Genomic DNA, 11,849 nt, shown 5'->3' on the forward strand with positions numbered 1-11,849 from the left:
GGGGAATTCGGTTCCCAGGTACCACCTATCGTTCAAGCTTCGATGAAAAGTGATGGGGAGGGGTGTGCGCGTAAAAAGGGAATAAAAAAGGGACATTTTATAATGAAAACTAAAGTTTGTTACTTCTCAGAGGGCGTAACCGTAGGTAGTCCTGGTCGACGTTGCGGGATTGATTCTTCTTCTTCTTCTCCTCCTTCTTCGTAGAAAAGTTCCGACTAACGGTGCTGGCTACCCTCTAGGAGTTTTATTACGCTGGAGACGCGCTTATCCCAGCCACAGATTCGCGCCAACATATCCCTGGCTGTCGATAAGTCGACGGTCGTACGAGAAAAAGGGAGGGCGGTGCGAAAAAACAAGTAAAAATAAGTAGAAAGCGTCAGGAAGACGATTTTCGTGGTCATTCCATATCGGACACTTAATTTTATCTTATCTTGATTATCGAAAAGCAAGGCCAGAATTACATATTCTTGATTGTCTTCTTTTATCGATGCAGGACCATCTTCCAAACTTGCCCCACCTGTTGTCGAACGTTCTGTAAGAATTTACACACACTGTCCCTGGCGACACTGTGGCGATGGATTTAGTGCATGAAGAAAATAGGGAATGTTTATACGCGTAGGTGTACAGAAATGTTAGCGTGCAGAAGGAAAAAACAGCAAGTACTTTAGGCGGTGAAGTAAACACAAAGAGGATGCAACCTCAGTCAAAAAAGGAGAGAATGCCTCCCGTGCCAGAGATGGAGATGCCAGGCAGCCGAGAGCTGCTTAGCCTGGAATTCCGTTGATGGATGGAATTCACTTCGTGCCGACGAGTAAGTATAATAGAAGTGAAGTTGGGCCTCACGGTGCCTACTGTTACTGAATAGAAGCTTCGTTAGGCTTTGTCTAAGAGGAGTGCTGCAGCTTTACCCCTGCCATCCGCAATTTCCAGTGCCACGCAACCCTTGCCCTTATCCTTCCAGTGCTACCTACTTCAATTATTCTCTGCCGTGCTTCTACGAAAGAAAGAACCACGTTCTGCAGTTTTAACACCGCTGTGACCCTGCCACTGCTTTTCCAGTTCTATGTCTCTTACCATCCATCGACATTTTTACTCTGTCTCTAAACAGCTGAATCAACCTGCTCCGAGGAGAAAAGTTTCATCAAACTTTCCCTATAAAATCTCTACCATTTACTATTCATTTATGGCACTTTTATTGCCCTTTACTCATTTATGACAAATTTCAATGTAGAAAAACATTTGGAATCCATACAATGTAATGTGAAAGACATTTCCAATTAAGTTATACTTCTTAAATTGTATTTATGAAAATAGAAGTTTGCGTAAACATCTGCAGTTTATTAACACATTCGAAACCAGATGATTTTCAGGATGATCCAATGTGGGTGATCGGACTCGAATGTGTTAATAAGCAGAACACCAGAGGAATCCAGAGAATTATTATTAACTAAGAATACAATATGGCTATGAGAATAGGATTCGCCAGGCGCGAGAAGTTGAATCGTCATTATCTCCAGCAAGAGAATCCGACAACGCGGAAGTAGTAAGTCGACAGTTATGAGTCAAGGACACTTCCGTTGTCTGATAAGTTCTCGGTAAGTACCGGAAGCTCTCGGTTGAAACTACGAGGGTGATGCATTCGAGTTCGGTTACGCCGAGACAGTTGTTCGAGGTAGTTTCCCGACGATGTTGCAACTGGAGAGAACCTCCCTGATAGTTCCCACCGCCTTAATGCAGTTCCCAGCACGGTAAGGGGATGCAGGCCGAGATGCAACGCAATAAAACTCCTATTCTCGACCATCGCCGCTGCATACCTATTTATCTTTATTGAGACTATTTCTGTTTCCTTCCGAAGAGATAGCGCGATGTCTTTGCTTCTTCCTATTTGTTTCGTAGATCGTAGTGAAAGAGCCACTCAATGGATATGGGTCAAACATGTCATTAAAACTTGATTACGATACGTCTGGCTAGTATAGCAAAGCCAGAGAATGTCCTGAAAGTTTATAGCGGACCAACCTAATTTACTCTCAGGAGTTAATTCGGGTCAAGGTGCATAGCTTAATCTGACCACCAACTGGAATTTTCTAACACATAGAAGATAAATCTGGTTCGCAGAAAAATTGTTTCGAAAATTCTTTTCTGCGGTATTGTCGAACATGAGGAACCATAAATCTTCTTTTTCGTATCTTTTATGAGGACAGTATCAGTGTGTCACTTGACCTCCTGATAAGGCCAGCTGTAATGTGCTGGGTAAGGCTATCAGTAATACTGACAGTATCAGTGTGTCACTTGACCCTATAATGAAGCCAACTGTAATACTTGTGAAAGCTATCTGTCGCCAGGTCGTGAAAGTCTGAAATTTCAGAACAGAAAATAGCTTTGCCGATAGAATTTTCAAGTTGCAGAATATTTCTTGTCAAGATATAACGAAGTTAAACAGACCCATATATTTATACGTGTTCAATCTCAGTATGCATGATGATGCAGAGCTAAAAAAGGACTGCTATCGTGAGATAACAAGTAGTCATTAGTCATTCTTGCAGCCTTAATAAAGTCGAGAGAAAGTACCCGTTGCGATATACTTTGTTCCACAATATAGAAGTCTTTCCACAGCCAGCGATATGAGTATAAAAATTTACAAATACCTCTAATTTATGTTATAAATAGCTTCTTGTTTGAAATTCAAAAATTATATAAAGTAGAACGACCTTAACCCAGAAACTACTTTTTTGGCAGTATTTCTCACTCTAATTATTTGCACTTTGATAGACCAATCATACAGCAAATACGCGTCTGATAAAAAAAAAACGAGCTCAAAATCGAATAAAAAATTTCTTATTAGAGGAGAAATACCAAAGAGTGAAATATCCCATTTAGAATGCTGAGAAAAAAAGAAATTAGCCTAAGGCTCTCAAGGTTGAACTCCACTCGATGTAGAGCAAGTGTCTCGTTACACCCTCTAGACACGGAGTGGGGGGTAAAGGTAGCAGGATAGCGGAAGTTGCGCGTGCGTCCCGACGTCAGTACTTAAGTACACACGCGGGGTGCACGACACACGATGCTTTCGTGCATATAACGCTCCGCGTATATTTGGATGGTGCACAGGACTTTAGTATGCAGAACAGGACGCCTTTAATGCTGAAATATCGCCGCGAACACCGCAGCGTCGTCTCCTCATCTTTCCAACCTGGGCGAAATATCATGCCCTTTTACGAGACGCGCTTCAACCGAAATCTGTGCCCCATCGAGCATGCCAACTCGAAATGACACCCCACCGTGAAACGCATCAACGATATTCCAAGTTAAATCTGTCGATCCCACCACCAAATCCTCTTGCATCGATGTACTTACAGGAGAGCCAGATACTTTCAAACATTTCCTTAGAAACCATATTGTATTCCATAGAAGGAATGGTAACATGCCCCCTAATTTTATATTTCTTTTATATTTTTCAATTTCTGCTTGAAATGTAGGTAAAGTAATAAGGTACTGCGTGATGGAAGGTGGCAGCAAAGGGAAGATAATTTAATCATATTTGTTCTGTATTATGTATTTTGATCAAAGAGTCTGGGAACTGCAAGGTAGCTTGTATAAGGTATCAGAATTGTCGAATTGGAAAGGTGAACGAATATATCTATGTAGGCTCCAAGAAATTGACCGAACGTTGCCAAGTGCCAACGCCGTATTAGAGGAATCTCTGCTTTTGCCTCTGCCCTTAATCCTCCTGTAACGACAACCAGCTTGTTTTTCCAAGCATCCGCTTCCAGATGCTTCACCGAACTCCCTCGCTGTTTGTTTTTATCGTTGTTTCGTCTTCTGGCAGCGAACACCGTTTGATTCACGCCTCGATGAACACCCGCGAATTTCAACCCCATTCACCTACCGACCTCGTCTAAATCTCTTTACCCCCCTTATGTATCGTTCATTTTATCGCCCTAATATTTTTCCGATGATTGGCGATCATTCTGTCGCTTATTTTTTGAGCAATTGCTATAACAGCATCTTTTTGAAGAATAAGAATGACTGAAAGAAGAATCACGGGGTGGCTTTTGCCAGACAGTATTTCGCTACTTCAAACGATGGTAAAGAAGGGATCAAAGTTCAGTCAATTTCTTGGGATTTTCATTAAAGAACAAATCATTCTGTTCTTTCGTTGACTAAACCTCAGCTCCTTTTCCTTTTTCTTTCATTAACGGCGCGTAAAGCTACTCTGCAATTTCCTTGGGTAGACAATAAGCAAGGGTGGAAAAAGGAAGACGAAACGGAACTCAGCGCGGGAGGAATCCGCTACTACTTTTCATAAAATCCAATTTAAGAACTGCTTCTGATCCCCATCGTCCGTCCTTATTCCACGGTAATAAAGAACTACCGAGACCTTCTCTTTATACACTTGCAAGTAAACTGCATTTAATATGACGGTTATTACCTTGCATACTCCTGTTGTCTTGCGGATATTTACAGTGCGTATTAACGAAAAAAAGCAGCTGAATGAGCGATCAGAATTTTATTGAAAACATCCCATTATACGATTACATAATATCATTTATTTTTACAAGCAGATTCGAAAGCTTAGAATCTCTAGCAATCGTTTCGATTACACATGTTCTAACAGTTTTACATGTAGAAAAATAGCTCTAGTCAGTTACTAATTAGTAGTTATCGTAACGCCAAATGTTATGCCATTGGTAATATTTTCTTATATTAATTAACATTGCTCTACGTAATTTATAATATTACGATAAGCAGTCCACAACTGTGGATGATCAATGCACACAGCTCCACCGCCTCGAAAACTCTGCGTAGTCTGGAAGCAATAATGTACATGTCAACTTAAACTTCTAAACGTAGTTGACTATTAAGATGAGTATAGTTACAGCTCTGTTAATGTCGGCAACGCAAACCCAAGAAGTCTTTCTATTGGTGGTTGATATAGCCCACTTTGAATGATCACGAGTGCTTTTATAAGTGACGTCGATTATTCCGAATATGATGGTCTCAATATTATAAACGCTGTAAAATTAATACTTGAAAGGAAGAGGTTAAAAAGAAATATTGAATATTAAAAGTTAACGTTACTTTTTACCACGACACGTGGAGGGTATCTTATCTGAACTACGCAACCATGTTTGCACGTATAGATCCGACTGCAACTGCGGTGCGACCAAATCAATATACAGTTCTGAAAATCAGTGCGATATATTATACAATTAAATGAATATCGAATGCAATTTACCTTTTCCCCACTTGCTGCCTTTGGCGAAGGAGGTAAACTCTTGCGACCCCAAAGATTTGATAACAGCTTTATTCGTGTACGGAGCCTTTTTAATCCGTATCTGATTGGTCGCATTTCTCAGCATAGGATACTGTTTGCTGATCTCTTCTGGGGCATTTTTCGCATACACTATTATTTCATTGTACATTAGTTGCTTGCCAAAAGTGTTGAATTGGTCGCTACCAATGGAAATGCACAGAAAGCTTTGTCCATTCACCTTTGCATTTTTTGGATAACTGTAACCACTCTTGATGTTAGACTCGTTTGAAGGGATCGGGGGGAAATGCGGAACGCTGTGAATTAACCAAAAGCCTTGGTCTCTATTAACAGCTATTGCACCTTTCGTGTGACCATAAGTCGAAGAGGCGGTCGTCTTGTTCGCTGGACTATCGTTATATAAAGCCCACAAGTTTTCGTTCCTAGTTTCCTATACAATATTAGATCACATCAGTTCAATTCTCATAGCGATTGAATAATTGTTACAAATCTGTATTAACAAATGGCTCGCTCAGACTTACGTCATCGTAGAGAGGTGCTAATGTGATTCCAGGCATAGAACTGTTGGAATCGATGCTCCTAGTAGACAATTTCCAACCATTTTCGACTGTTTTATCTGTTATGTATAGATAACCCACACCTTCCCTAATCTGGGGATTACTAGTTATTGGGTCTTTCGGTAATTTGTAAATTACAAACCTAAAATAATATTACTTATTAAAAAGTGACGCAGCAAGTAATTCAAGTGCCACTAATGCTTTCCAAATAGAAGGAGATATAAAGAAAGCGTGTCATGTTTGGAAATCATTAAGGAACAACTGTCCAAATACTTACCAATCGACTGGCGCATTATTTTCGTCCTTACATTGTAGCTTACCATAAAAATTACTATTTACAGCGTTACACGCGATTAAAAAAATAACCACATAAAACGAGACACGCATCGTGGCTTACTAAAATGAAAATATTCTTCATATAATTTTCTCTGTATTTCCTCACAAATTTTTATTCACATTTCGCGTGCGTGTTTCAGAAGTGATGCATCTCAAAAAACTCGATTTTCGAGTTACAACTATGAATTAATTTTCTGATTTCTCAAAGTTTCTAATTAGGGATCTAATTTTTTAAATTAATTGCAGTACTTCTTTAACACGTTCGCTTAAATTATAGTAAATTTTCTCTTACATGTACATATGTAAAGGCATACATACCAAAGAAGGTTCTTAACAGAATGTTTTTAGCGACGATACTCGTGTCACTGCCTTCACCAGACTGCATAGACATTGAGACGACCAGAGGATTATATAGTGGTGTCTTAATGGAAAAACCCAGCCGAGTTATGCTGGTCTTTAATGACCAATCAAAGCAGAATACTCGATAAACTCGAGCTCAAATGAATCGAGAAACTCGAAAGAACCAGGGTGGTTTAAATTTCGAGCTGCTTAAATGTTCGAGGATACTACAGAGAATGCACAAAGAACAATGAATGATGCGACGCTTTACGTCATACTTTACTCATCCCATTACACAACAAATCATTGCGTTCTCTCAGTGCGTATCTGATATGTCGATGAGTAAGGATCGGAAAATATTCTTAGTTTTCGCTTTTGCATTTTTGCGCATCGAATTTTTTATAAAACTGAAACTGCTCATCTTCTTCGAGAGATTCATATTGGTGCTAAAATCATTAAATAGATAATCGATAGTTTAAAATAAGGATAATTGTAAAATTTCGAGACATTTGTAGAGTTTTCATCAATTTATTCTAAAGAATAGAATTTTCAAAAATTTGAATTTCATCTTCCTACGCAGACGCAGTCAGTGTCATCTATAGTCGCCGCTTCGAAACAGGAAAGGCGATGAGATTTATGATATGATCGACTGCAGTGAAGTAGCAATATGGCGGTGGTAAGCTGCAGTGGACTGAACGTCATAATATTACAATGAGAAAACAAGGCACATTGTGCAAAAAAATAGCTGTGTATTAAAACCATAGCTCAACGAGATGCTTTCTTAGCAATGACACTGCCAACAGAACACTTCAAACGGCGCAATAAGTTCTGTTGAAATATCTCCGAGAAGAGACACAAAACGCAATAATGAGTACTTCTATTGCAGAACTTATCGGGGAATATTCGTAACAGTGACAGAAGAACGAAGAAACCGCTCACAAATCCCCCGGTGAATGAAGGTATGCATCCGAAAGTAATATTTCCCTTAATTTTACATCGATGACGATATCTCTCATCCTACGGTGTTTCTGATAGTTTTATCGGTTTAAACAATATTTGTAGTTAACAATATTCTCACAGTTTTTCCATTTTTTAAGAATATACTTTGAAAATTTTACTGTCAATGATACTTTTTTATATTTTGCAGTGTTCTAACAGTGTAACACATTTATGAAATTTTCATGGCCTAATGTATTATAAATTAAAGGAAATCTCCTAAATCTTTGATATCTTGCTCACTAAAAGAGGAAAAAATGAGCAGAATAGAGAGCAGTTCAGATAATGAAAGAGGGTGGCATGAATGTGCTAAATGGTTAACCCGGTGTGGAGCTCTGAGGGCAGATCATAAAGCAAATTGGCCAGAAGCAACTGCAGTTGATTTAGCTTATACATTAAGAGATGGTGTATTGCTATGCAATCTTTTGAATACAGTAGATCCGGGATGCATAGACATGAAAGATGTAAATCAAAAGCCGCAGATGGCACAATTTTTGTGCTTGAGAAACATAAAAGTATTTTTAACTGCATGCTCAACCACTTTTGGCCTATCTGATTCCGACCTCTTCGAGCCCTCCATGTTGTTTGACCTATCAAATTTTCATCGTGTACTGTGCACTCTATCTGCTTTGTCAAATTGTCCTCGTTTAAGACGTAAGGTTATTCCGTAAGTAACTTATTACTGTATAAATTCTCATGAGTCAAATCACTTTATTAACATATATTTCTTATCTGTAGTGGATTTTCTATAGGACATGGTAGATCCCAAGAGGATATCTATAAGGATTTACAAAGTGCTGGGGCAGGGTAAATATTTAAATTTTTATGAAATCTTATAAATACTTGAGATGTTGAGAGTTGCAGTAGATTATGATAGATATACAATAAACAGATTTTTTGAAAAATTTGTAAATGAAAATATTTTTGTATTTGTTGCACGCTGTAACAAAATTTACAATGGATTTAGCCCCACAACAGGAGTGGTGGCATTTTCCATGAAACCTAAGGTTATGGATATAGATGAATCTCAAGTATATCAGGAATTACTTTGCTTCTCAAGTAATTCTCCACATGACTGGCCTTCTTCTGAGAAGGTATCTGTCGTTTGAAATTTAAGAGTTTAAAGTACACTGCAATAAAAGTACCAAACATCACTGTATTCCATTAGTAGAATTGCAATTATATATTCTAATGAAAATATGTAGTAATAGTTAACATGTGTTCCTTGACAAACTAATTACTATTCACTACAGTGATACTGGCACTATTTTAAACCTTATACAATAACTGCTCTAGAATTTTACGTTTTCAACTATGTTTATTGTGAATAACGTAATTTACTATCGTTATAAATAGTTTAAGTTTGCCAGAAATTTTATTTTTTTTCGTGCATGAATAGTGCATGGCTGTTCATATTTTTATGCTAAAGCCGTGAAGATGAGCGTCGTCGCAGAAGGTTTAGAAGGCGAGAAGGAGATGAAGCAGGTGGAGGAGGAGACAATGAAGACCCAGTTGGAGAAGAAGATGGATATGGAGCATTCTGCAGCCATGCTCAAAGCGAAGAAATCTACCAGGACCTTTGTAGTTTACACTTGCCACCTCCTCCATCTGTTGCACAGGTCGTTATATTTTTGTGTTTCTTACTTGTTACCATTTTAAGTTTCTCATTGGTGCATTAAAATAGTAAGTTTCAATGCTAATAGTCAGTCATGTCGCGCTTTATAGCACTTTTCTTTTTGTACAACGTGTCGTGAGTGAAATTTTATAATTTTATTCTCGTAAAAATAGGATGGTGCGATTTCTGGAGGTGAAAAAAGAGATTATGTTATTCAAGAACTCGTTGAAACGGAACGAAACTACTCAGACGTTCTTAACAGTTTACTTAGACATTTTGCTAGACCGCTTTCGTCGCTATTACGACCTGAGGATTCAGCGCGCATTTTTTTTGGTATAAAGGAACTTGCAGAAATTCACGCCGGTTTTCATAGTCAACTTCGAAAAGCAAGAACTGGCGCTGCTTTAGCGCAAGTCTTTCTCGATTGGCGAGAAAAATTCCTTATTTATGGAGATTATTGCGCAAACCTTACGCTTGCGCAAAATACATTGCAAGAAGCCTGTGCGCGCAATGAATTAGTCAATCAGGAAGTTATTGTGAGTTTTGCAAGTGTTCATATTTATATGATACACTGCACTTTCTACTGTTTAATTCCACAATGCTAATGATTACAGAGGTGCCAACAAGAAGCTAATAATGGTAAATTTAAACTAAGGGATATATTGTCTGTCCCAATGCAAAGAGTACTGAAATATCACTTACTGTTGGATAAACTGGTGGAAGAGACTCCTTGCGACTGGTTAGAAGATAGACGACAACTTGGAAAGGCTAGAGAAGTTATGGTCGATATAGCTCAATATATTAATGAAGTAAAACGTGACTCGGACACGTTAGACATTATAAAAGATATTCAGGCTTCCATAATCGACTGGGATATTCCAGAAGATGCACAATTAAAAGATTATGGACGATTGCTCAGAGACGGCGAGCTTAAGGTACTTTTATTTTGGTAAATGTACTTTAACATCGGTGACAAAATATCATACTTATACTTACATTTCAGGTAAAAGCTCACGGTGATCAACGAGTAAAGGCTCGTTACGCGTTTGTTTTCGAGCAAGTAGTATTAATTTGTAAAGCGGGTAGAGGGGAACAATACTGTTTCCGTGAAACCTTGCGCCTGGACGAGTACAGATTGGAAGATCATACAGGAAGACGTACAATCGGCAGAGATTCTCGATGGTCTTATCAATGGTTACTTGTCCATAAACAAGAATATACAGCATATACCTTATATGCAAGAACAGAAGAGCAGAAACAAATGTGGATCAAAGCGTTGCAGGATGCAATGGATAATGTTAATCCCGCTGCGTGTCGCAACACAAATCACAAATTTAAGCTCACAACGTTTGACAGTCCGTGCAGTTGTCAGCGTTGCGGCAAGTTTCTGAAGGGTCGCATATTTCAGGTACAAAATTAATAACGCCCCGCATCATCTATTATCACTAAATGATATATTTCTGTAGGGATATCGTTGTGAAGTCTGTTGCCTTGCTGTGCACAAGCAGTGTATTGCACATTCCGGACGGTGCATGCCAGCACCACCTCCTCCTCCGCCTCCACCACCTTTGCCATGCGAACGTGCTCTCTCAGTGAAGTTATGGTTCGTGGGAGAAATGGGTCGCGAAACGGCTTCAAATAAGTTAGAACCTCGTGAAGATGGTACATACATGTTGCGAGTACGACCTGCTGGACAACCACGTCTGAAGCACGAGACTAATTATGCTCTTAGCATCAAGTAAGAAATTTAGTTATTATGGCTTTAATCAAGTATTTCTTCAGGTGTTAACCTTCAAACAAAATTGATATTATAGGGCAGATGGAGCGGTGAAACACATAAGAGTATTTAAACGCGACGTGGACGGCGCTGATTTATATTATCTTAGTGAATCTCGTTTCTTCAAGAGTGTAGTAGAACTTGTCGAGTATTACGAACGAGTATCGTTGTCAGAAAATTTTGAGAAATTAGATCAGCGTTTGTTATGGCCGTACAAGCGTGTATTGGCTAGAGCGTTGTTCGATTTTCGCGGAGGCGAGCGTAATCAGTTAAGTCTGCGACGGGGTTGCAGAGTTGTCGTATTGAGCAAAGAAGGTGATGCCAAAGGATGGTGGAAAGGAAAGATAGGAGATCAAGTAGGATTTTTTCCAAAGGAGTACGTTGAGGAAGAGTAAATATAAATTATTTTATTTAGATATTTCCTCTGTGTGATGGCACGACGGTCGTGAATATTTTCAATACTAAATAACATCATCGTGCAATCATATTTTATTGAAACGCCCCTCAATGGAGAACAAAGAGAAAAATAAACTATGTTGTAACACATTTTTACATTGTATAAAATATAGATCAATTCATTTTCAAACACTAATATCATTATAAAAATACAGTTTATTTTGTTGTTCTCTTTACTTGAGGTTGTGCTTTATCACAATTACATAAATAGAGAAGTACATACGCATGTACGCGAATCAGGTATATGAAAATAAATATTTAGTAATCTATAAGAGAGATAGGCAAGAAAAATTATAATTATTTTTCGATACAATACATTACTACAGATGAATTGTAGACAAAATAATTCATAAAAATCGAAACTGTCTATTCTTGTATATTAGAATCACGTAAAAAAATATATTGCCAAATGTTTATACCTTTAGACAACAGTTTTTCTTTGTGACTGTATTTTAAAGTCAATTGCCAAGCCTCAATTGTATATATTGTAATTCTATACTGTTA

At 38.3% G+C, this 11,849-nt stretch overlaps 2 protein-coding genes across 3 annotated transcripts; one reads left to right on the forward strand and one right to left on the reverse strand.

Annotated features, from left to right (window-relative positions):
• Positions 1–4,489: 4,489 nt before the first annotated feature.
• On the reverse strand, positions 4,490–6,753 carry Dnaseii (deoxyribonuclease II). The gene is made up of 7 exons (XM_076377061.1): positions 6,481–6,753; positions 6,104–6,222; positions 5,791–5,968; positions 5,234–5,699; positions 5,077–5,179; positions 4,875–5,010; positions 4,490–4,804 (listed from the first exon to the last, which is right to left on the reverse strand). The coding sequence occupies exons 2-7, from the start codon at positions 6,211–6,213 to the stop codon at positions 4,706–4,708; spliced, it is 1,092 nt and encodes a 363-aa protein (XP_076233176.1). The 5' UTR covers positions 6,214–6,222; positions 6,481–6,753; the 3' UTR covers positions 4,490–4,705.
• Positions 6,754–7,176: 423 nt separating this feature from the next.
• Positions 7,177–11,842, forward strand: Vav (Vav guanine nucleotide exchange factor). 2 transcript variants are annotated; one of them, XM_076377058.1, is made up of 9 exons: positions 7,177–7,460; positions 7,649–8,164; positions 8,236–8,304; positions 8,465–8,591; positions 9,286–9,648; positions 9,727–10,047; positions 10,116–10,520; positions 10,579–10,850; positions 10,927–11,842. In XM_076377058.1, exons 2-9 carry the CDS (start codon positions 7,755–7,757, stop codon positions 11,282–11,284), a joined length of 2,325 nt encoding a protein of 774 aa, XP_076233173.1. In that variant the 5' UTR covers positions 7,177–7,460; positions 7,649–7,754; the 3' UTR covers positions 11,285–11,842. The 2 variants fall into 2 exon arrangements, with proteins under 2 accessions (XP_076233173.1, XP_076233172.1); XM_076377057.1 differs by lacking the exon at positions 8,465–8,591 and adding an exon at positions 8,927–9,116.
• The last annotated feature ends 7 nt before the right edge of the window (positions 11,843–11,849 follow it).

Source organism: Calliopsis andreniformis, chromosome 4 (assembly GCF_051401765.1).
Source record: "Calliopsis andreniformis isolate RMS-2024a chromosome 4, iyCalAndr_principal, whole genome shotgun sequence".
In the NCBI taxonomy this organism is placed as follows: domain Eukaryota; kingdom Metazoa; phylum Arthropoda; class Insecta; order Hymenoptera; family Andrenidae; genus Calliopsis; species Calliopsis andreniformis.